Raw genomic sequence first — 26,696 nt, 5'->3', positions numbered from 1 at the left:
TTTAGGAATGCTGACGATGTCGTTATGCTGGGGGTCATGTTGCGCATTTTAACTTATGACTCAAATGGTTTTAAAAGATTAAGGAAGTCAATCTACTCGAATCATTAAGTTTATCCTTTCGTTACTTACCATTTTGATACTAAGAATGTAAAGGTGTTAAAATTGCTGCTGAGCTTGATTCAATGATTCTAGCATTATACCAGGTTGCTGCTAATTTAGTAATATTTGTTGTTAATTAATAATTTTCCGTCGGTACTATATACGCTGTGTAAAATTTACTTCTTGAATTCTTGATCTATCGCCTGGGCGAACTGAAAAGAAGTTCACAGTGACTCGTTGTTTGTCCCTTCCATCTGTAAATATTGTTGATTTTGCTAGTGTATTGTTAATACGTATGAGATGGATAAATAAATCTTCTTCTTCTTCTTCTTCTTCTTCTTCTTCTTCTTCTAACATTCTGGAAAGTGGAAAGTTGTTTTGTTAGCGGCTGCTTTATTTATTGTTTGACTTTAAAATTTGAAGTTATTTTTTTATCCAATTATGTCCTGATTTCTTCTCCACTGGGCAGATGGCAAACCTCATATTTGTCTCAGAACTCTAAAGTTGTTATGTTTAATTTCTCTCAAACGAAGATTGTAGCAATTATATTGTGCAATTTTTCGCTGGACCGATTTTTCATCTAACCCATTTGACTTTGTGTCGTCAAAAACGGGATTTTCAGAGCCTAACACCTAACTAGCTAACTAGTCTCTAAGAATATGATTCACCTAAAACCGACTGTGAAAGCTGAGTGTATATAGCTCGTGTAGCGTAGTGATTAAAGTCAACAAACCCCTCCGTAGTCAGAAGTTTTTGAACTACAAAAGTTTCTCGGGTCTATGTGCCCTTCCTAAATACTAGATCTTTTACACTTAAATACTAGATCCATTAAAAAAACATCATGAAGAATTAGAGGCACTGCTATCTTGTTTTCAGTCTCCGCCTTTCGTCATATGTTTAACAGAATCTTGGCTAACAGATAATGATGATCCAAATTTGTTCAATGTAACAAATTATAGTACTTGCTTGTCAAAATCAAGGTTTGGCAGGGGTGGAGGTAACCTGATTCAAATAAGTGACGAGCTGAACTTGATTGAAGATCTGAATTGCAATTTAAATGAAAGTCTTTTGGCCCGCTTGAAATTCGGAGAGTTATAAATTGCTTTGTTAGTAGTTTATAATCCCCCAGAGCTAACAAACAGAATTTCGTTTTTGAGCTAGATAAAACATTGGAAATCATCAATGAAAGTTATTACAGAATAATAGTTTGTGGAGATTTCAAAATCAACGCGCTATATAAAAATCTGATGAATCCGTCATATCGGTCGACTATCCACTCAAAAGGGATTTCAACTATGTTGTCTTGAGCCAGCTCGCATCAGCCAAAATACCTCGACTTGTTTTGATCACTTTTCGTGAAAAATTTAAAGATTCAGAAAGCTTTTGTATTGGAGAGTCAAAATTTTTGCAATCACTCTCCTGTTGTGATTCCTATTTGAGAAGTATAGAAAGAAATGTTTATCCGAAATTGGTTTTCGTGAAACCAGTTTTTAAAAATCATTAAATAAAATGTCTTGCTTTATTGAAAACCTTTCTAAATCTTTAGCTACAATAAGATACCAGGAAACGGAAATTATTCTGTGTATTTGACAGATTTGAAAATACTTTTAAAGAAGCATTAGCAATGAGTTCAAGTGGGGAATACAAAAAGAAAACCTAAATCGTTTGATAAATATTTGAAAAAATTGATTTGCAAATGAAACCATTTACACGCTTCGTGGAAAATGGACCGTCAGTTCAACTTAAAATTAGGGACATTTAAAGCACAACGTATTAAAGCGGAGAAAACATTCAAAGCAAAAAAGAAATTTTACTATGAGCAAAAGTTCTCAAAAAGCATCGGAGACCCAAAACAGGTTTATTAATTTTTAAATGGGCATAACGGCGTTATTTTTAAAAACTCTAACGTTGCTTACTTTATAAAAGATGGTAGAAGAGTTGGTGATAACCTAGATGTTGCAAACGAGCTCAACACTTTTTTGTAGGTATATGACAGAAACTTAAGTAAGGCATCTAAAATGAGGTCTTTGTTAGTCCTCAGGGTAATAGCTTGCAGAGTATGTGGCTTTATCAAACAAATTGCGACGATAATTTGCAAATAATTGAAGATCTCAAAGAAAAATTATCTTCGGGGGTGGATGATATTAGTACAATTTTAATCAGGAAGACGCATTCCTTAACTTCAAGCATCTTGATCATCTTGTAAATAAATCTTTTGCAGAAATTTCCAAGGTTTCTGAAACAAGCTAAAGTTGTACCTCCGCATAAGGCAGGAGCGAAAGAGGAGATAATTAACTGCAGACCAATTTTGCTACTGATTTTGTGGAGTGAAATCTTTGAACGCGTTTTGTATAACGAGGTTATACTTACTTTGAAACGTTCGATTTGTTCCATACTACTCATTTTGGTTGTCCAAAAAATGTCATAATTGATGCCATTGCAAAATTAACGGACACCGTTGGTGCCAGCCGCAATTTTCAGGTAGCCTCCTTTGTTAGGAAAGTTTTTGACACGATTGAGCACAAAATCCTATTACAAAAGCTTGAACTATATGGTATAAGAGGAGTTTACCTAAGATGGATTAGTGATTATCGGAAAGACAGCAATGTGTTTCAGTCACTAATTGCACATTCAGCTTTCGGAATCTAAACTGTGGTGTTCCACAAGGCTCGATTCTTGGCTCGATTTTTTTTGATATACATAATGACCTTCCAGACGTGTACCGAGTCTTAGAACTTTTCTCTTCGCAACCTAACAGCAGGCAATAGCGATTTTGAGTCAAAACAAATGTATTTGGTCAACGTAGAGAAATGGCTTAATGCCAACAAACTGTCCCTTAATCCTGAAAAAAGTTGTCAATTGAATTTTAAAATAGGAAACATTGCCTCTAATGGCAATAGTTCGTCTGTTTTTAAAACAATTTCTGTTAATGTACCTGAGTCAGAGAGCTGCAAGTGTCTTGGAGTGCGTTTCAATTAAAAATTGAATTTCACAGAGTTCACTGAGGAAGTGAAGAAAAAGTTATCAGTTCAGTGCGGAATAGTGTCAAACTTAAGGCATTATGTACCAAAATTGTCTTACTCGAGTTTTTTTCATCAAATACGGAACCAATTATTCAATATGGTGTGTTGATATATGGGTGTGTTATCTTTACCGCCCTTCATTTTTTAGTTCTTTGCAAAAAAAATCAGGTTCATTTAATTCCGGAAATACACAGAAAATGTAACTCATTGTTTTTAGAAATGCAAGGTCTTTACTGCTTACGAATTATATATTTACGAACTTCTTAAGTTTGTAAAACAATCAATGTGTAAAATGCACACAGATACGTATCCTAAAGAGTTTTTTACTTTCGAATCCCGATCTAACAATTCAACGAGAAGATATTTGAAATTGCTTTTGAAAATACCAAAGTGTAAACAAAATTTTGAAAGGAATTCACTGAGATACAGAGGTGCAACATTCTTTAATCTTTTTTTTGAAAACAATGTGTTACCATCAAACGTTATTGAGCTTTCTGATTGTTCGTTTGTGAGTCTGGTGCATAAGATCAGAGGCGACTACATTTTTTCAATTTTTTTTCAAAGTTGATTAAAAAGAAAGACATCACAGAATGATTCAATTTGCTGTGTCCAGGGTTTCCTAAATGGCTCAAGATTTTAGTCAAAAAATGAAATTTCCGTCAATTATGTTGAGAATTTCATCTATTATCTTCCACAAGAGAAAAATTTGAACAGTAATGTCCAATTGTAAAAAATTAAAGGGCAGTGGTCAGTGAACCAGTCTGACCTGTGAGCCGCCCTCTCTGAGTGTACAATGGTTTTATGTTTAGTGCAAAGATAACTTGACGGTTTCTTATCTGCCTCTAATGTGCTATATTTTGATTTTTATTTTTACTCAGAGAAATTAACTCTCTCTCTCTCTCTCTCTCTCTCTCTCTCTCTCTCTCTCTCTCTCTCTCTCTCTCTATCTCTTTGAAATTGTTTGCCGTGTTATTTTGGAGCCATTCGTCCGACGCTAGTCGGTTTATGGTTTTGCTCAACCTTAAGCAGCTCACTAATATTTTGAATTCAACGTGGATCTTATCCCATATTTTTTCTGTTTTGTTTTCTTCTTTTTTTCGTTACGCTCTTCCTTTATTTCATTGCAGTTGCCTTCTAACGTACTTCTGTTTTGTCGAAATTTGGCTGTTTATCTGTTCCGAGACTTGCTTTTGGCTAAGGTATTCTTAGCAAAGTAAAAATATAAACGGTCAGTTTGGCCAAAAATCTTGGAATTTGAGGTGATTCACCGGTCAAAAGGCTCAGGTACTACGCGTAAATTGATCTTCGAAAAAGTATTTATAGTTTTTAGGTTTAAGTTTTGTTTAACCTTACATTATCTCTCCAAATTTCCATAAATTTATGGCATATGATAGGTTGGACACTTTATATGCACACGTACATTACTGATTCTCCTTTTTACTATAAATTCTGTTTATCAAAAAACGGATCATTTTAGGGTCGAATTTTTATGCTGGTTTGTGTATAAGCGCAAATTTTGCCTTTTTAATTGCTTTTTTGCAAGGCTATATCTGTGTATACTCAATGCTAATGAAGATAATTTTGTATAGAGCTCCATTCTCATAAAAAAGTTTTTCGAGTGTTTTGAAGTACGTACGTTCTTTTGTCTATCTCTATTTCTTATGGTCAGGAAAAAAATAAATTTTATGAAAAATGTCAAGTCACGAACTTTCTAATAATTATCGATAATTATAATGGCGTCAAAAATCAGAAACATAAATCGAACGCCTAGTTGTGAGCAGACGGGCCCTGTAGCGTTCTTTTTTACGATATTCAGCACAAAAAATTTGTTTTGCAGCTGATATAATAATTTCTCGGCATGTAATTCCGTTAGGTAATATTTGTTTCATATTACTTTTTCTCCATTGAAGCGAACGCTAAAGCTAGCACTATTCGAGCATTTGAGGTGCATTCTGTTTTCAGGTGTCGGCTCTGATTTTTACCAAATTGTCCTTAGCAGATATGGTGAAGTGTTCACTCGTATGCAGATCCTGGAAGGTCATCATTCAGTCGAATGCGCTCTGGAACAAGGCTAGTTCTGCAACCATTTTCCAACTATCGCTTTAAACTACTTTTGCACTCCAATTAATTGGACATCGATTTAGCTGTTTAATATATGAGTTCGTCATCAAAACTTGTAGATTTATATGCAAGCTCGACGTGTCTGCACATGTGGTGTTCCGAAGTGAATAGATGAAATACCTCAAACAATTGAATTAGACGTGAAAAATGCTTTTAATGTACTTGAAATAAAAAACGTTAATCGTCCTAAATTTGACCGTTTCATTTTGATATTCGATCCTCAGTTAACTCATCGCTCTGTTTTTTAGGTTGATCTCAGTCCTTACAATGCAAGGTAAGGCGAATCTAAGTACTGATACCTTTGAAATCCTTTCGTTTTTGTCTAGCGTTTTCCTGATTGTGCATTTTAGTTTGACAGACAAGCGTTTGATTAACATTTTGACCATTGGAAGACCTTTTGTGGTCCACCTGAACTTGCAGGGCTGTTCCTCACTCACTAGTAATGGCTTCGGGTTTATTGGTAAGGTTTTAATCTCTATTATCCCTGCAGCTGCCAAGAACTGTTGTTTTATTTAATTATGAAGTGGATCTGTTTTAGCCCAGTGTCGCAACCTGCAAGATGTTAATTTTTCACACACCAATATCAACGTAAGTCTTTAGAATTTTGAAAACACTATTTTCGACATTTTTTAAAGCTTTTAGTTTTTTAGCTTATAGTTTCCATCATTTGCAAATTTAATGCGACTAGTTTTGTAATTGTTGTGTTCCAAACAATACTAATAACCATAGTCATGTTCCAACCGAACAAATCCCTGTGTAATCCCCCCCCGCCTCCTCTACACAGTGAGGTTTTTCATAGACGCCAGGTTAGGAGGTCCGAAAATTATCCCGTCTCAAAATTTTCGTTGTTCTTTTTTTATTGATCAAAAGGAGGGTTGTGTCAACTTACAGGACGAAGTGATAGAGGACATTGGCTTCAGCAGTGGCTCCCAGATGCTCTATCTCAATATCGCCAACACCAAAATCAGCGACAAAGCACTTAGAACCATATGCAGGTACTCAACATCTTTGTGAGAGCCGTAAATTTTGATTACGTCGAAGCTTGATTGCACAACCATTCTACAAATTTTAGGCAGAAACCAGACTGTATTATAGAAATGCGTAGGAAATGTCAATACATGAAGTTTTTTATTACATTGTATTCAAATTTTCCACACATAAATATCGAAGAATATAAATCATATAAAAAGTCTTGTGTTTTCCTTAAAAAAAGTCTTGTATTCCTATAAAAAGCCAACATTTTCCTGTGAACACTCGAATGTTTAGCTAGAACGATCCAATTGGAAAGCATTGTCCTCAATCGGTTACCAAACTGCATTTAAGTTAATTTTTGTCACGAAAAAATTTAGAGACCGGCAAGGCATGGTATTTAGTTTTAATTCTTTTTGAGATTCATATAATTAAAAGCCGCGTCAGCAATTACAGGCGGCTATTATTGTATTCACACATTTTTTCAATGACTCTGATCTTTCAAAACGGGAGGTAACGCCCAGCGGGCATTAAGTTTCATTTGAGGCCCAAAGTTGTTTTTAGTAGTCCTTCAAGTGCTTCAAGTGGTGCAGCTGCTGGCATGGCCTTAATTTAAGGTTAAAAGGTCATTTTTAGGAATTTTTGGGCTCAAAATGGTGCAATTTTTCATGTTTTTTGTGATTTTTTCGAGTTTTTTTATTAGTCTTAGGTCGAAGTTTTTTAAAATGAAGGTTTTTTGCGAGATAAAATTACATGTTATAACCTTTTTATGAGTTATATGTTTTGTTACTACAAGCACAAACACGCAATATGATACTAATTCTTGCAATTTTTTTCAATTTTTTTGAAAATTTTGGTCATTTTTTGAAAGTTTTTCTAGATTCAGGGGCCAGGGAATCTCCTTTAAAGTTTGATAATAGGGTGCTGCATAGTTTCTAGTATCAATGGAATGTTTCAAATTTTTAATGTCTGGAATTTTATTATTTTTTGGATAAAATCTGCATTTTTTTTTAAATTTTCCTAACATTTTTGTCAGCTTTTGATATTTCTATTCTCAAGTGTCAGAAAACATGTTCCACGGTCTGATAAAAAGCTACTGCATGGTTTTTTGTGCCAATGGACTTCTACTGCTTTGCAGTTAAAATTTGTCTGCGTGACGTCATTTGTGTTTTTAGGTAGATGGCGTGACTCTTACAAAAAGTGATTTCTGGAACTTTATTTTATGAACATTTACTAGTTTAAGATCAATAGTGTGCATCTAAGTAGTGCCAAACTTATATGCCCTAATCTTGAGTATTAGTCTTGAGTTTTTGATTTCGAAAATCAGTTTTGAAAAAGCTGTTTCAGGGCTTTTTCCTTATAGATCGTATGTGTATCTTAAAAATGACAGTGCGTATCTAACCAAAAAATCTAGTGGTCTACTAAAGGACTTTTGGTCAATCTGCCTATCTTGTTTATTTAGTTGTTTCAAATCATGGAAGGCCACAAGCGTCTATCGCGGCAATCTGCCGGCTATGTTTCTGTAGTTTCTATAATTTGAAAAGTTCCCACCGAAAATTAAGTTTTGTTTTCTATTTTTAGGGGTGCATTTTGTTGCATGATGTCTAAAAGAATGTAAGCAGTTTGAAGATTGCGCGCAGTAGTGTAGTTTTTAATAAATTACCTCTATTTTTCAATATTCTCTTTTCTCCAACAAAAAATAATATATTTGTGAAAAGCTTTGAATTGTAACGCTGAGTTTCGTTTCAGTTACATGCCTCACTTACAATACCTGAACATTGGTTACTGCCAGTTAGTGACTGACAAGGGTCTCTACTACCTCTCCAAGGGACGCCTCGCCCCACAGTTCAGACACATCGATGTATCCGGATGTCTCAATGTAAGGAAACACGATTGCTATTGGATTTCTCTAATACTTATTAGATTGTAACCTAATTATCAAAACTGTTATCACCTGTTCTCCAATAAATGTAGTTCAGGGCTAGACGTTTTGCCTTCATGGTCCCAACGTGAATTGGTTCAATTGTTTTCGCACATTGAAAGCATTGTCACTGTGTCACATTGACATTGACATTGTGTAAACTGTATTATTCACAAGCCATTAACAAAAAAATTAAGCGCTCAAAGAGATTTGGTTTTAACTTGAAAGTACTCAAAAGTATTAAATCGATATGAATAAAACCCAGGGTTAACCGATACCTTATATTCCTTTCGGCTATGCTGTTTCGGGTTACAATTACACTTCAGCATACCAATGTCGAGTGAATATTTACTTTAAAAAATTACCTTTTTTCATATTAGGAGACTGTTTCAGATTAGCTCCAGTGGCTTCAAATACATTGGCAATGCTTATCCCAACTTGAGGTCATTCTACTGCAACAACAACAAAAATATTGACAATGATGCTCTTCAGGTAAGTTATCATTGGACACAATCGATATATACTTTATTACTCCGTGCAATGTTTCTTGTAACTGTTTCTATGCCGTTAATGTCATATTTTGGTTTAATATGCATTTAATTGCTCTTGAACGAAGTTCATAGCAATTATTGTAAACGTGTGTCTTTTTTTTGCAAAATTTTCGCTTGACAATTATGACTTTTCGAGTGACTTTTACGCCCTTGACTTTTTGCGTTTCGCGTGATCTAAAATTCTCTCTCAATCACAATTTCAAGCAGCTGAACTCAATTGGCGGCAATTTAATACTAAAAGTCAAATGAAAAGTGCGCCGAAACTGGTGCCATTTTTTACTTTAAATCTTAATAGTGGTATATGTTAACCTCTAATGTGGTCATTTGAAGCCCACTATTGAACTTTTTAGTCCCATTTAGGCTCCCCCTCCCTCCCCCCGACTGAAGCAGGCTGCAATTAATTAGAGCTCCCACTTGTCGTTCGAGAGCAATTCTTCCGACATTTGTCGGTTTATGTTTCTATTTGCTCTAGATTTTTTCAGATAGAAAGGTTATGTTTTGAGTATTTTGATAATTAATTCTTAGTTGCTGCAAAGTAAATCCATTCCCTCTGGTACAAAAGGTTTTTCCTATACTAAGTGGTCAATGATTTCACGAACTGTCTGTAAATTCCTCCCATTGCAACCCACTTCTAATGTCCGCAACAAGCAATTCGGCACGGTTTTATTTTCTTACTCAAATGAACTAATTAATGTCTGATGTATCAAATAACATAGTTGATTGGTGTCTGTGTTTTAGCTGGTATTGAAGGGGTGTCGTAAACTGAGGTCAGTTAGTGTGAAGATGTGTCCCTACTTGAGTGACGAGAGCCTCATCCAACTGTCTACTCTCACATTCCTCACCTGGCTCAGAATCGAAGGTCATGCCCGATCACATTCAGGCCATATTTTTGCCCCATAGATTCATATGTTTTCGTATCAGTGAACAAACGAGTAAATCCTCTGCCTTCTATTTTGCCAAAAGAGGAAAAAGTATAAGTCCGTGATAAAGTTTCTTGCATTATGTCACAGATGCATTGAAAGATCCTTCATATTTTAATTCTCTTCTGGAAGTAAAACTGTACCTCGTTTTCGGGCATTTTGAGCAGGAAAATTGACTGCTTCTTTCATTTCTTCAGAAAGCTCGTAGCCCTGTGGAAATATTGAATCCAGATCTTTTTGAATTTTAAGCTGGTGGCTGTACGTGCTTCCTGAATGAAGCCAATTTTATATATAACGTTTTTTGTATATAAAATGTTTGGAACTAGGCTGGGTATTGAAGTCTCCAGGGAATCTTTCGACGGATGAAAATTTGTGCCGAGACTTTCTATACTCAAATATTTCGAATTTCAGCTCTTGGATATCTTTTTTATGTCAATTCTATGCCAACATTTTTTGATTTTCACAAAAAATGCTGTAATAGACTCATGCTGACGTATACGTGGCAAACTATTTGAATCAAAAGCGATATAGAGTTCCATTTTGTTGCGAGATGCAATAAAATATTGCCTGTTGTTAAACTTTCTTTTCTCTAAGATTTTGCCTTTTTCGTTTCTGAAAAGTTGCTTTTGAACAATTTTACTTGCTAGAGGTCATTCGCATAGAAAAAACAGTTTATAAAAGACCGAGTGTTACTCTTAGAAATACTTGTTTTAATTTTTATGCAAATACAATTTATTTTTTTTTTGCTGCTTCTACTCTTTTCTAGGCTTCAGTGGTTTCCCGTTACTTAGCTTTACTGCTCTTGGGCCTGCATTAGTAAATTTTAACAAATGTATCAATACTTTTTTTCATCCCGCCATTTGAAATCAATCGCGGCTCTAGTTTCTTTGAAACAAAATGTGGAGAAATAATAGTTATGCCAGTATTAGTTCAATGTCTAGCCATTTAGCAAATTTTGAAAAAATTCCGAGTGAAACTAAGCTACGGTTCTGGTAAAGCCATGCTGTGTAAAGGGGAATTTTAAAATCCGAATTGTGGTTTAGTTTTTTGAATGTTGAGTTCTGAATGTTCATGCAAATTTATTTGATTAAAAATGATCTCAATTTATTTGATTGATCTGAATGTTTATGCTCCAGACCGATTTTTTTCCGATTTTTTTTCTGTAAGCCCTTCACATTTGTTGCTGCGTTGTACCCAAAGCATGAACTTTGATTACCTTAGGCGTGAGTTTGAACTACAATTGTTGTTTGGTCAGTATTTTTTCACGTTTTAAAGGTGTGATACATACTTACATTTTGAATTTTGGGGCACTGGATTTTATGAGTATTTACTGAATTTGTAATGAGTGTTTAATGTCCTTGTCTTCTTGTTTTTCTGTTGTGGTTAGCTCATTACAGTCTATTTGAAAACGCGAGGAAAGCGAATTCGTGCAAATTTGCACCTGAAAGTAAATAAATATCGCCAAATGTGTTTATACATGTGTTCTTAATTACCCTCCTTAACTACTCTTATGTTCGCGATTTTACACAAATGAACAATTTAAAAAGCGAGAAAATAAGTATATATCACACCATTAAAACGTAAAAAATACTGATGAAACAACGGAATTGTAGTTCACACTCTGAAAGTAAGTACGATCATGAGTAAATGAAATAACTCATACTTAGTAAATAAAACTAAAATAAGGTGATTGAAGTTCATGCTTTGGCTAACTAAAGTTCACACATTTGGGTCTTAAGTTGCATTCTGAAAGGACAAAGGATTTTAAGCGTTAGGAAAAACATCAAATACTCAGGTAAGATAGGGAGAAATGAATTGACAGACCCGGAACTACGTTACATAGCATTGCAGTGCTGAGTATTTTTCAATTAGGAAATTCCATTATAAAAAATGATCATGACACATTTTATTATGAGCATGAAAAGAGTACTTTCAATTCTGAACTGAACAAAGGCCCGCATAAACAAATGCCTTCTTTTGAGAGCGCCATTAAATCTAAGCAGCAGCCTTTTCTTTTGATGTGCATAGTCAAGTAGCATCATTCCGTTGCAATTACCCGCACTTTTGAGGAATGTAATTATGCTGCGCTTGCTTTTGTACGCACTGTCCTCTACAAGGCCCTACACTAACCAATGCTTACTCCGTTCTGACAAGCGGATGAACAAAGTGGGCTGCTGACGTGGCCACTTAAACACAGACCTCTCTCTGTTTACACAGACAAGCAGATATTCAACAAGAGTAAATTAATACATGTAAAATATGAAAACAAGATTATCATGCTCTGCCCTAATTTTTAATTGATAGACAAAACAACTATCACGTTGTTATCACGGTTTGCAACATGCAAGGCACTTGCTGCCCTAACAGGTAATGAGAGGCTCAATTGTGCCACACGCACACACACACACACACACACACACACACACACACACACGCACACGCACACACACACACACACACATCTGCTCCTTGCGCGCGTGTACTATATTAAATGATTTACCATATAATGGCACATAACATACGGAGGTGCGTAACACCTGGAAATTGCATAAGACACGGAGGTGACGATAAAGAAAACAAATCCGACCAATTACTGAGCACAGATCACAGGAAATTAATTCCTAAGCAGAGCCAGTTTGGACAAGGTCGCATCTTTGGCGGCGTTTCTGGTCTTTGGCAGCTGCCATCCTCTGATTCCAGCATAATGGCGACGTGATCAACTCTCTCTTCGGGTATCACCGTCACTAGACATTGTTGATGTAGGACGGGCTAACTCGTTTGTAGCAGTTCTAACGCACGGGCGGCACGATACTTCGCGGCTAATAATAAAGTATTACGGCGCTTTTTTCTTGATTGCAATACAAAGTCACCTACACACAAAAAGCGCATAGCGAAATAAACCGAAATCTGCGGTTGATAATTCGTTTATAGTAATAAGGCGTTTTTTCTCTCGTTTGCTTTGCAGGGAACTTCGAATGCTCTCTTGGGTGGCTTAAGTTGTCGTTTGAGACAGACACGTGTGCCTGCTGCTTTAGCCTTTTTCCTTTTGATCTCGTTATCTTTCACTCTGTTCAGGAAGTCTTCACGGGACATGGATGGTTTCACGTGCTCACTCGCACATTGATCCTCTTGGCAGTGACCCTCTTTGCAGTGATCCTCTTGGAATTTTTTCCCTTCACCCTCAGATTTCATTCTATTTTTTTACTCTGTTTCTACGCTAAGCATGAAAATCCACGTCTAAAACTAATGAAACCGATCGTACACTGTATTTCTTCACTGTAATGACCCGAACAAGTCTGTGTTCAGGTGGCCACAAGGGTTGTCCACTTTATTCATCCTTGTGTCAGAGGGGGTAAGACTGGGTTAGTATCGGGACATACAGAGGAGTTTTATTGTATTTTCGATCAAAGTTCTAAGTGATATAAACCTCTAAAACACGTTTTCAGAGCTGTAAATTTGTCGTTTAAACAAAACTTTCTGTGGCAGTTCTGATATATCATGGCTTGCTAGTCCGGGGATTGGTCAACGCAGAAATTTCAGCGAGAGAACTGTAGAACTCATGAACAATAAAAAATTTTGTTTAATTCAATTACTTTCATAGAGATCCCTTTTAATGTAATCGTTTCGGAAAGATCCTTTAAACAATCTGCCATTTTATTCCATTATTTTCTTGTTGTTGAGTTTTGCTTTTAGTGAAGTTAAACAATCCGCCATGATTGATTTTTGAAATTGATTTTTGATTTTTGAAAACAATTTAGTATGATTGGTTTTTGAAGGATTTTGGATGTTGATTTTTGAATTTAGAAGGAATAATGAAGGTTGAGTTTAAGTTAGAGGGAATATTGAATGTGAAATTGAATTTGGAATAATTTCTATGAAAATCCTATTTTATCATCTTTCCATTATTCCTATTATTGTTCTCTGGCTACTTGTTCACAATAGTGGTAATAATAATGCGCTGGGCAAATTTGGCGTAATATTGTGGAAATATATGGGAAATTTGGGCAGTTAATTGCATTTTGCTGTTAATAAAGTTTAGCTTGATGTGACGCACATAACACAGCAAAAAGTATTCGAGATTTGTAAAGTTTATCACGTTTTTCTGTTAACAGGTTTTCGGGTGACGTGACGCAAATAACACAACAAATGTTGTTCTTAGTCATGTTGTTTTGCTGAGAGGTTTGTTGAAAGAAGCTTCGATAACAATGCTCAAATCTAATATAGTCCAAAATTGTATAAAGAAAACTTGCTTGAATCCAGCTTTATTGTTCCACCCCTCATGAGGGGGAGGAACTATATACTCAACCGGTTTTTTTTCAGAGAATTTTTACCGATCGAAATATTCGTCGTAGAGAGTTGTAAGTGGTATCATTCAAAAGCTCGTCCAGCGTAGACTATGGAATTGAAAATATTTTTTCGAATTTCGTTTTCTAGAGAAGAGTTATCGTGTTTTAAAACTTTTGTAAATGTTTGACCAATTTGCGTTATTTTATTCAGATTTCCGAAATTTTTGCCTAAAATATGTAAAAGTTGTCAACAACAGTACTGTGGATTTTTTTTCAAGACAAAAAAAATGTTCATTATTTTGATTAAATTATTTTCGGCTAAAATTTCGCCTTTTTTCATCAAATTCAGATTTTTCATCAAAAGTTGCCCAAAATAAGCTTTTAAGTCCACTTTGATTGAATTTACCAATTTTACACGCCCAAAACAACTGAGAAAATCTTTATAATCTACAAAGGGAGCTAGTACTACCTCCACTTCCATTGAGAGTAGTCTGGAATTAAATATTTGCCGTTTTTGCTAACTGTACTCTATGATTATCAAAAACGCAGAAATTTTATAAATCTTTTAACTAACAAATTATTTAGATCTATAACATTGGAAACAAATGAGTGTTCTTAATCGACGAACACACACACACACACACACACACACACACACACACGCGCACACGCACACGCACGCACACACACACACACACACACATCTGCTCCTTGCGCGCGTGTACTATATTAAATGATTTACCATATAATGGCACATAACATACGGAGGTGCGTAACACCTGGAAATTGCATAAGACACGGAGGTGACGATAAAGAAAACAAATCCGACCAATTACTGAGCACAGATCACAGGAAATTAATTCCTAAGCAGAGCCAGTTTGGACAAGGTCGCATCTTTGGCGGCGTTTCTGGTCTTTGGCGGCTGCCATCCTCTGATTCCAGCATAATGGCGACGTGATCAACTCTCTCTTCGGGTATCACCGTCACTAGACATTGTTGATGTAGGACGGGCTAACTCGTTTGTAGCAGTTCTAACGCACGGGCGGCACGATACTTCGCGGCTAATAATAAAGTATTACGGCGCTTTTTTCTTGATTGCAATACAAAGTCACCTACACACAAAAAGCGCATAGCGAAATAAACCGAAATCTGCGGTTGATAATTCGTTTATAGTAATAAGGCGTTTTTTCTCTCGTTTGCTTTGCAGGGAACTTCGAATGCTCTCTTGGGTGGCTTAAGTTGTCGTTTGAGACAGACACGTGTGCCTGCTGCTTTAGCCTTTTTCCTTTTGATCTCGTTATCTTTCACTCTGTTCAGGAAGTCTTCACGGGACATGGATGGTTTCACGTGCTCCACTCGCACATTGATCCTCTTGGCAGTGACCCTCTTTGCAGTGATCCTCTTGGAATTTTTTCCCTTCACCCTCAGATTTCATTCTATTTTTTTACTCTGTTTCTACGCTAAGCATGAAAATCCACGTCTAAAACTAATGAAACCGATCGTACACTGTATTTCTTCACTGTAATGACCCGAACAAGTCTGTGTTCAGGTGGCCACAAGGGTTGCCCACTTTATTCATCCTTGTGTCAGAGGGGGTAAGACTGGGTTAGTATCGGGACATACAGAGGAGTTTTATTGTATTTTCGATCAAAGTTCTAAGTGATATAAACCTCTAAAACACGTTTTCAGAGCTGTAAATTTGTCGTTTAAACAAAACTTTCTGTGGCAGTTCTGATATATCATGGCTTGCTAGTCCGGGGATAGGTCAACGCAGAAATTTCAGCGAGAGAACTGTAGAACTCATGAACAATAAAAAATTTTGTTTAATTCAATTACTTTCATAGAGATCCCTTTTAATGTAATCGTTTCGGAAAGATCCTTTAAACAATCTGCCATTTTATTCCATTATTTTCTTGTTGTTGAGTTTTGCTTTTAGTGAAGTTAAACAATCCGCCATGATTGATTTTTGAAATTGATTTTTGATTTTTGAAAACAATTTAGTATGATTGGTTTTTGAAGGATTTTGGATGTTGATTTTTGAATTTAGAAGGAATAATGAAGGTTGAGTTTAAGTTAGAGGGAATATTGAATGTGAAATTGAATTTGGAATAATTTCTATGAAAATCCTATTTTATCATCTTTCCATTATTCCTATTATTGTTCTCTGGCTACTTGTTCACAATAGTGGTAATAATAATGCGCTGGGCAAATTTGGCGTAATATTGTGGAAATATATGGGAAATTTGGGCAGTTAATTGCATTTTGCTGTTAATAAAGTTTAGCTTGATGTGACGCACATAACACAGCAAAAAGTATTCGAGATTTGTAAAGTTTATCACGTTTTTCTGTTAACAGGTTTTCGGGTGACGTGACGCAAATAACACAACAAATGTTGTTCTTAGTCATGTTGTTTTGCTGAGAGGTTTGTTGAAAGAAGCTTCGATAACAATGCTCAAATCTAATATAGTCCAAAATTGTATAAAGAAAACTTGCTTGAATCCAGCTTTATTGTTCCACCCCTCATGAGGGGGAGGAACTATATACTCAACCGGTTTTTTTCAGACAATTTTTACCGATCGAAATATTCGTCGTAGAGAGTTGTAAGTGGTATCATTCAAAAGCTCGTCCAGCGTAGACTATGGAATTGAAAATATTTTTTCGAATTTCGTTTTCTAGAGAAGAGTTATCGTGTTTTAAAACTTTTGTAAATGTTTGACCAATTTGCGTTATTTTATTCAAATTTCCGAAATTTTTGCCTAAAATATGTAAAAGTTGTCAACAACAGTACTGTGGATTTTTTTTCAAGACAAAAAAAATGTTCATTATTTTGATTAAATTATTTTCGGCTAAAATTTCGCCTTTTTTCATCAAATTCAGATTTTTCATCAAAAGTTGCCCAAAATAAGCTTTTAAGTCCACTTTGATTGAATTTACCAATTTTACACGCCCAAAACAACTGAGAAAATCTTTATAGTCTACAAAGGGAGCTAGTACTACCTCCACTTCCATTGAGAGTAGTCTGGAATTAAATATTTGCCGTTTTTGCTAACTGTACTCTATGATTATCAAAAACGCAGAAATTTTATAAATCTTTTAACTAACAAATTATTTAGATCTATAACATTGGAAACAAATGAGTGTTCTTAATCGACGAACAGCAATAGCAAGGCTGGTTTGAGTCCAACCTTGGACTGTCACAATCCAAAAATAATTCGGATTGTAATCAGTCGGTCTTTTTCGAAAACAAAATTCGATCTTTTGTATGCTAATTAAAGAAAAGAATATTTCAAACCAAAGCTCACTGTTGATAGGTCCAAATGGTTCCCTAAGCAATTCCCAAATAATTTTTCTAGTTTTTTCACTCGAAATATTATGGTCCTTTTGACTTTCAAAATGTTTGATTTTTAAATCAACAGTGGCTTATTGAACTCTGCCACTATTTTTCTCTTAATATGATCAACTTGTAGCTTAGTCTCCGCAAAGAAAAATTGCTTCTTCTTCCTCTTCTTTATACTGATTTCAATTTTAACTTTTTGTGGTTTTACGCGTTAAGTTATGGTTTTCTGGCTGTTCTCGTTTTATCACATTTTTGACATTTAACAGGTTGCTTTATTAGCGATCAAAAAAGGCACAATTTAAGATATAAAAGTCTTGAAAGGCATGGATAATGTTATCAACGGCTTCGACACCCATTTCTCGAAGAATTAAATTGATTTTTTTTTTATTTTGTCCTTAACTGTCGTTTTTACTTTTTCTTTTAGTCGTATGAAATTTCACAAATTTCATGTATAATGGTTGATATCACTGGTTTTTTATGGAAGAATAAAAGAGCCTATATTCTGATTCAAGTAGATTGCTGATGGGATTCGTGACTTTGAAAACAATAGTTTTCAAAAATAGAAAACACTTTTTAACTTCGCTTTTTTGTTCATTTTTGTGAATTTGTTACCTAGTCCTGTTATCTAAAGTTCACATAAGTTATTATTGTCGTCTAGATTAGGTTCAAGTGTACAAAATCTAATGTTTTTTAATGACTTCGTTACGAATTTACTGGCTTCGACACGTGTTTTTCCCAATAAAAAGTAAACTAAATTTTGATTTTTGTCTTTTTCTGACGTTCTTTTTTTAGACGTGCATATTCGGATTATTTACAGGTCTCAAGCGCTTCTTTTGTATAACTAGTCGAACTTATTTAATTTTTTCATTTTGTAGCTAATGGCTTTCATGACTTTGAAAATAATTGTTTTCGAAAAATGCAAAAGTATTACTTAATTGCCCTTTTTTTTGTCTTCTTGTTACCTATTCTCAATATTGAGAGGTCATATATCACATTATTGGCGCTTGAGAAAGGCTCAATTTGACATATTTTGGGGGGCAAAATTTGGCTATACGGCTTCAACAGGGTTTTCTCGCAAGTTTTAATTGAGTTTTTGTTTTTTGTGTCTATTTGTTGTCCTTTTGTAACCGAATAAAAAATTGAATAATGACAGGTCTGAATGCCCTCTTATAGAAGCGTATGTGATCATAAACACGTTGGATGTTTTCAATTGCTATCTAATGGTTTTCATTACTTTGCAATTATTTGTTTTTAAAAGTAAGCAATTTTTTTAACTTTGCTGTTTTTTGTTCTTTTTTTTGTCTAGTTGTTACAGAGCCTTTTTATGAGCAGGAAAAACTTGTAAAGGCAAATGTGAGAAATATTGCTTCTGTAGTTCACAAAATGGTAATTGTTGTTCACAGTCCTCCGTAGAGCACTTTTTGAGCCGTGTGCAATAATGTTTTCACTCAGACTATAATGCTGCTTATATAAAGTTACTGAGAGGAAGTGTTTTTACATATGCAGCACAACAGATAATGCTCTCTTATGAATTTTGTGCCCCATAATTGTTTTATTTTTTTCAATTTTTTAAGATACAAGACGTTTAACCATATCTATTGTAACCGTAGAAACACCTTTCTAGTTCACTTTTAAAACCTTCCAAGGTCACAAAAAGTTGAGTTAGAGTTGAGTCACACTTGAAAACTTTGGCTCCGTGGTTCTTGCACCATATGGTACTTTCTACCACAAACATAAAAGAAGCAGCTACTGGAGAACCAACTGCCACTTAAAACAAACAGCAAACTTGGTGAATAAATACTGAATCACCAAATGGTGTGTTATTTTCATCCCGCAACGTCAGATGTCGTCAACCATCTGACGTGGCGCAGATGGTTCTCTCTCGAAACGAAGTGGAGAGAGAGAGAAATCTCTGAATTGAAAAAACAGAACACACCGAGAATCCTGAAAATCAGTTGGCAGAAAAACTGTTAAAAAATAGCCAAATTTTTTACTTGTAAAACTCTACTTACTTCCGCACATTCTCCTCACAAACAAACTCTCAGACTAAACTTTAGTTTTTTTTTCTAAAATCTAATCCGACCGTCCTGAAACTAAACTGGTAAGCCAAACTTAGTATAGCTCATAAGTTCCAGCTATCCCCGCTGATTTGAGAACGAAGAGCCTTTTATAGATGTTCAATATTATAGCTTTATATTTTAAATATTATTAGATTGGAACGGGTTTTCTAACTGTATACATAACTTGGTGAATTAATAACTTATTTAACCACATTAGTAATTTAACTGAGACTTATACGCACTAATCGGTAAACCAAGAGCGATAACACAGCGATTGGTTTACTTTATCATTTTCGAGGTTGTGGACAATTCGGATATATTCTGGATACAGCCCCGATTATGATACTATTATGATTGTTTTCTAATTTCCAAAACTTTTTGATACTTTTCAAAACGCGTCTTTTCAGTTGACTTTGATCCTTTTCGGGCCACAAAAATCAATACTTTTTCTGTTATGAGAATTTTTATATGGACACTATTTGTCCTCCTAAAACATCTGAAGTTCAAATACCGCTTAAAGAATAATGCGAGCCTTCTTGTTTCATCGACGACGTGAGGAGCAATTATGTATATTTTAGCACTGTTCGCTAAAACACCGGACGCTCATATTAATATAGTTATATTCCTTAATTATGCTGGCAAAGTTTGTTAAATGAGACAGAGTTTCTTTCATAATATGTACTTAAGTTGTTGGCAAAGAAGAGACGCTCAATTTGCTTTTTAACTAAACTGCCTTTTTTGTAAAGCAATGCCATTCGAATATCGTATATAATTTTTATATGATTTGGCAAAAAGTTCGATTTTCTCTAGGTTTTCTATGATAACCACTATACACACTGATAAGTTGAATATCGAAATTTTCCCATGTCCCGAGTCCCGTGTGAATTTAGTTCAACATGTTGATAAAGTCATTAAGTTCACAGTGCAATTACTTACTTAGTGAGTTGAGCAAATTTTATATGGACTCAATGTACTGCCTGTTACGAAAAACTGGCAAACTTTTATCTGGATTTTATCTGTCAGTGGGTTGGCCAGTTTTCTGAATATTGTGCCGATTGATATAAAACCCAAAAGAAACGGGCATGATTATGCTGATAAAATTTGCTTCAAAAACAAGATGAGTTGTTACTTTTGTATGAATAATTATCGACCATATATAGCTTAACCGTTTTTTGTTCAGAAATGGAAGACAAACAAGGTAACTCACGAAGTGCTGCCCTGACTTACTATTTTAAATGATTTCCTCCACTATTAACTGAAACTCCCTGTTAACTGCCCCGAAATATTAGCAAATATTTGCTGTTAATTGGCATCTTTTAACTTTTATGCTAAAATGAAAAATGAATTTGCAATTCCTTTTTGGGGCAATTGTTTTCTCCCTTTATCATATTCAAGTTTGTATGTTGCTATGTTTTTCTTGTTGTGTTGAAATGGGCATAAATCTTGGGCCAACGCTAATTGAAAAGTGGCAATAATTTGAGCCATGGCTTAAATTGGAATTAGACAGACTCACGTGGCTGTTGGTTCCAACTACTGAAAATGGTACTGTCATCATTCTGCCCTCGGCTTCGGTTGAAGAAAGAAAAATGATTTATCAGAATCAAACAGTACCGTATAATGCTGTATCAAGCACTGAAAGAGATTCGAAGAGAATAGGGAACCAAACAATATATACGTTTCATGTATCCCCTACAGTCCTCAAACTATGCCGTTCAGAGTTTTACCAGGATTCGTGTTTTCACTGCGCACTGAAAACCAAGAATCAGACTTGAAACTGCCCATATTTATATTATTCTTTCATTTTTTTTGCTTGATTTTTTGTCTTGTCTGGGTAAAAAGTGACAAGTGACGTGATCAAAATATGGCCATAATAAGAATGATGAAGTGTAATGTTGTGATTCAGTACATTTACCCATGACCTTCGGTCCTGGTAGCCCTCAAAGACCTCGCCTAATTTCTGCGAATTTAAAGTTTTTGCGGGAAAGCAAGTCCTAAGTCACAAATTATATGCATTTTTTTCGGTTTCAGTACATATTTTGACGTTTATGAACATGTGTTGTTCGATTGCTTCAGCTAGTACGCGTGTGTCGGACAAGACAATCTCTGCCATCGGTGACAGGTGTTCCTCCCTTCGCCACTTCTACATCAGTGACTGCTCCAGAATCACAGAGATCTCCATGCGATCTGTGGCTCACTTGAAGTCAATCGTAGTTATTAACTTAGCCGACTGTCTCAGGTAGCTTGGGGGATGATTATAATCTTTTGGAACAGTTTCCTCTTCCTCATCCCCTGGTTGATTGTAACCCTCCATATTTGGCATTTTTGCACCTATAAGAGTAAATAATAATGAAAATTTCTAGTTTTATCAGGCTACACAAAAACAAGCGTCAGTTTGTTCACATATTGTAATGAGCACAAAAATTTTGTTCATGAAGGGAAAAGTTAACAGTTCACACCTATATCAGATATGATCCTTGTATCTAGGTCATTCTAGATTCTCGTGTGATTTAAGAATAAACGACTCAGCAGTTCGTGCAATAGTGGAAGGACCCAGTGGACCAATCATTAGGGAGCTGAATCTGACGAACTGCATCAGAGTCACAGACGCATCTCTTCTTAGAATATCTCAGAGGTATAATCAACGGTATGATGATGATGAGTGGGGGGAGTTCCAATTTGAATAGTATTGGGGAGGTTTCTTTTTTAAAAGATTTCTTCACATTTTTATGAGTTCTGAAGTCAAATTAGTGATTTCGGTCTCGCCAAAACTGGATGTTGAGCAAAAAAGCGAGTGGTTTTGTAGCGTGATATTATTTAAATTCATTTTTAAAGTAGTGTTTTGTTCACGTGTGGCAATTTGAGTGGTAGTTTAGGTCTCAAGCGCTTCTTTTGTATAACTAGTCGAACTTATTTAATTTTTTCATTTTGTAGCTAATGGCTTTCATGACTTTGAAAATAATTGTTTTCGAAAAATGCAAAAGTATTACTTAATTGCCCTTTTTTTTGTCTTCTTGTTACCTATTCTCAATATTGAGAGGTCATATATCACATTATTGGCGCTTGAGAAAGGCTCAATTTGACATATTTTGGGGGGCAAAATTTGGCTATACGGCTTCAACAGGGTTTTCTCGCAAGTTTTAATTGAGTTTTTGTTTTTTGTGTCTATTTGTTGTCCTTTTGTAACCGAATAAAAAATTGAATAATGACAGGTCTGAATGCCCTCTTATAGAAGCGTATGTGATCATAAACACGTTGGATGTTTTCAATTGCTATCTAATGGTTTTCATTACTTTGCAATTATTTGTTTTTAAAAGTAAGCAATTTTTTTAACTTTGCTGTTTTTTGTTCTTTTTTTTGTCTAGTTGTTACAGAGCCTTTTTATGAGCAGGAAAAACTTGTAAAGGCAAATGTGAGAAATATTGCTTCTGTAGTTCACAAAATGGTAATTGTTGTTCACAGTCCTCCGTAGAGCACTTTTTGAGCCGTGTGCAATAATGTTTTCACTCAGACTATAATGCTGCTTATATAAAGTTACTGAGAGGAAGTGTTTTTACATATGCAGCACAACAGATAATGCTCTCTTATGAATTTTGTGCCCCATAATTGTTTTATTTTTTTCAATTTTTTAAGATACAAGACGTTTAACCATATCTATTGTAACCGTAGAAACACCTTTCTAGTTCACTTTTAAAACCTTCCAAGGTCACAAAAAGTTGAGTTAGAGTTGAGTCACACTTGAAAACTTTGGCTCCGTGGTTCTTGCACCATATGGTACTTTCTACCACAAACATAAAAGAAGCAGCTACTGGAGAACCAACTGCCACTTAAAACAAACAGCAAACTTGGTGAATAAATACTGAATCACCAAATGGTGTGTTATTTTCATCCCGCAACGTCAGATGTCGTCAACCATCTGACGTGGCGCAGATGGTTCTCTCTCGAAACGAAGTGGAGAGAGAGAGAAATCTCTGAATTGAAAAAACAGAACACACCGAGAATCCTGAAAATCAGTTGGCAGAAAAACTGTTAAAAAATAGCCAAATTTTTTACTTGTAAAACTCTACTTACTTCCGCACATTCTCCTCACAAACAAACTCTCAGACTAAACTTTAGTTTTTTTTTCTAAAATCTAATCCGACCGTCCTGAAACTAAACTGGTAAGCCAAACTTAGTATAGCTCATAAGTTCCAGCTATCCCCGCTGATTTGAGAACGAAGAGCCTTTTATAGATGTTCAATATTATAGCTTTATATTTTAAATATTATTAGATTGGAACGGGTTTTCTAACTGTATACATAACTTGGTGAATTAATAACTTATTTAACCACATTAGTAATTTAACTGAGACTTATACGCACTAATCGGTAAACCAAGAGCGATAACACAGCGATTGGTTTACTTTATCATTTTCGAGGTTGTGGACAATTCGGATATATTCTGGATACAGCCCCGATTATGATACTATTATGATTGTTTTCTAATTTCCAAAACTTTTTGATACTTTTCAAAACGCGTCTTTTCAGTTGACTTTGATCCTTTTCGGGCCACAAAAATCAATACTTTTTCTGTTATGAGAATTTTTATATGGACACTATTTGTCCTCCTAAAACATCTGAAGTTCAAATACCGCTTAAAGAATAATGCGAGCCTTCTTGTTTCATCGACGACGTGAGGAGCAATTATGTATATTTTAGCACTGTTCGCTAAAACACCGGACGCTCATATTAATATAGTTATATTCCTTAATTATGCTGGCAAAGTTTGTTAAATGAGACAGAGTTTCTTTCATAATATGTACTTAAGTTGTTGGCAAAGAAGAGACGCTCAATTTGCTTTTTAACTAAACTGCCTTTTTTGTAAAGCAATGCCATTCGAATATCGTATATAATTTTTATATGATTTGGCAAAAAGTTCGATTTTCTCTAGGTTTTCTATGATAACCACTATACACACTGATAAGTTGAATATCGAAATTTTCCCATGTCCCGAGTCCCGTGTGAATTTAGTTCAACATGTTGATAAAGTCATTAAGTTCACAGTGCAATTACTTACTTAGTGAGTTGAGCAAATTTTATATGGACTCAATGTACTGCCTGTTACGAAAAACTGGCAAACTTTTATCTGGATTTTATCTGTCAGTGGGTTGGCCAGTTTTCTGAATATTGTGCCGATTGATATAAAACCCAAAAGAAACGGGCATGATTATGCTGATAAAATTTGCTTCAAAAACAAGATGAGTTGTTACTTTTGTATGAATAATTATCGACCATATATAGCTTAACCGTTTTTTGTTCAGAAATGGAAGACAAACAAGGTAACTCACGAAGTGCTGCCCTGACTTACTATTTTAAATGATTTCCTCCACTATTAACTGAAACTCCCTGTTAACTGCCCCGAAATATTAGCAAATATTTGCTGTTAATTGGCATCTTTTAACTTTTATGCTAAAATGAAAAATGAATTTGCAATTCCTTTTTGGGGCAATTGTTTTCTCCCTTTATCATATTCAAGTTTGTATGTTGCTATGTTTTTCTTGTTGTGTTGAAATGGGCATAAATCTTGGGCCAACGCTAATTGAAAAGTGGCAATAATTTGAGCCATGGCTTAAATTGGAATTAGACAGACTCACGTGGCTGTTGGTTCCAACTACTGAAAATGGTACTGTCATCATTCTGCCCTCGGCTTCGGTTGAAGAAAGAAAAATGATTTATCAGAATCAAACAGTACCGTATAATGCTGTATCAAGCACTGAAAGAGATTCGAAGAGAATAGGGAACCAAACAATATATACGTTTCATGTATCCCCTACAGTCCTCAAACTATGCCGTTCAGAGTTTTACCAGGATTCGTGTTTTCACTGCGCACTGAAAACCAAGAATCAGACTTGAAACTGCCCATATTTATATTATTCTTTCATTTTTTTTGCTTGATTTTTTGTCTTGTCTGGGTAAAAAGTGACAAGTGACGTGATCAAAATATGGCCATAATAAGAATGATGAAGTGTAATGTTGTGATTCAGTACATTTACCCATGACCTTCGGTCCTGGTAGCCCTCAAAGACCTCGCCTAATTTCTGCGAATTTAAAGTTTTTGCGGGAAAGCAAGTCCTAAGTCACAAATTATATGCATTTTTTTCGGTTTCAGTACATATTTTGACGTTTATGAACATGTGTTGTTCGATTGCTTCAGCTAGTACGCGTGTGTCGGACAAGACAATCTCTGCCATCGGTGACAGGTGTTCCTCCCTTCGCCACTTCTACATCAGTGACTGCTCCAGAATCACAGAGATCTCCATGCGATCTGTGGCTCACTTGAAGTCAATCGTAGTTATTAACTTAGCCGACTGTCTCAGGTAGCTTGGGGGATGATTATAATCTTTTGGAACAGTTTCCTCTTCCTCATCCCCTGGTTGATTGTAACCCTCCATATTTGGCATTTTTGCACCTATAAGAGTAAATAATAATGAAAATTTCTAGTTTTATCAGGCTACACAAAAACAAGCGTCAGTTTGTTCACATATTGTAATGAGCACAAAAATTTTGTTCATGAAGGGAAAAGTTAACAGTTCACACCTATATCAGATATGATCCTTGTATCTAGGTCATTCTAGATTCTCGTGTGATTTAAGAATAAACGACTCAGCAGTTCGTGCAATAGTGGAAGGACCCAGTGGACCAATCATTAGGGAGCTGAATCTGACGAACTGCATCAGAGTCACAGACGCATCTCTTCTTAGAATATCTCAGAGGTATAATCAACGGTATGATGATGATGAGTGGGGGGAGTTCCAATTTGAATAGTATTGGGGAGGTTTCTTTTTTAAAAGATTTCTTCACATTTTTATGAGTTCTGAAGTCAAATTAGTGATTTCGGTCTCGCCAAAACTGGATGTTGAGCAAAAAAGCGAGTGGTTTTGTAGCGTGATATTATTTAAATTCATTTTTAAAGTAGTGTTTTGTTCACGTGTGGCAATTTGAGTGGTAGTTTAGGACTTGTCCTGTTATGTCTTTGTCACTTCGCTAGACAAAATTTGATTCGCTTTACCTCTTTGTGCCGCTTTTTTCACATTTTATGTGAAACCTTTTTGACTTCTCTAGTCTAGTTTGATTCTTCTATCATTCTTCTGAAAGTTATTTTAAAGAGCAGTTGATCAGCAGAGCAATCTAAAATGAATGAAAAGCGAAATCAAACATATTAACGGGATAAACCCATCAAGCCCACCTTTAGAGACCACCGTGTATGAACTTTGTTCTCATTAGTCGTACTTACCAGGTCTAATGTTAATTGGTGTTAATATCAAATGTTGTTTCCTCTCAGTAAGAAACAGGAGTATAGGCTGACTACAAAATCCAATCAAAATAGCTGGCACTGTTGAAAAGTTTTTGCACAATCATTTTTATTCAGTTCTT

The 26,696-nt window shown here is 35.3% G+C and overlaps 1 protein-coding gene across 1 annotated transcript in view; it reads left to right on the top strand.

Moving 5' to 3' along the window:
• LOC142339340 (F-box and leucine-rich repeat protein 13-like) overlaps positions 1-26,696 on the top strand; it is an 82,818-nt gene that overhangs the window by 40,105 nt on the left and 16,017 nt on the right. The window contains exons 9-18 of the mRNA XM_075389321.1: positions 5,085-5,192; positions 5,492-5,517; positions 5,594-5,703; positions 5,782-5,831; positions 6,135-6,238; positions 7,962-8,091; positions 8,527-8,625; positions 9,423-9,543; positions 21,361-21,523; positions 21,800-21,919. Of these exons, the coding sequence (XP_075245436.1) occupies positions 5,085-5,192; positions 5,492-5,517; positions 5,594-5,703; positions 5,782-5,831; positions 6,135-6,238; positions 7,962-8,091; positions 8,527-8,625; positions 9,423-9,543; positions 21,361-21,523; positions 21,800-21,919 (1,031 nt within the window). The remainder of the gene's footprint in view (positions 1-5,084; positions 5,193-5,491; positions 5,518-5,593; positions 5,704-5,781; positions 5,832-6,134; positions 6,239-7,961; positions 8,092-8,526; positions 8,626-9,422; positions 9,544-21,360; positions 21,524-21,799; positions 21,920-26,696) is intronic.

The sequence above is a fragment of the Convolutriloba macropyga genome, chromosome 5, assembly GCF_964194025.1.
Source record: "Convolutriloba macropyga chromosome 5, txConMacr16.3, whole genome shotgun sequence".
NCBI classification, from domain to species: domain Eukaryota; kingdom Metazoa; phylum Xenacoelomorpha; order Acoela; family Convolutidae; genus Convolutriloba; species Convolutriloba macropyga.
This window is presented reverse-complemented; position numbering and strand designations above follow the sequence as displayed.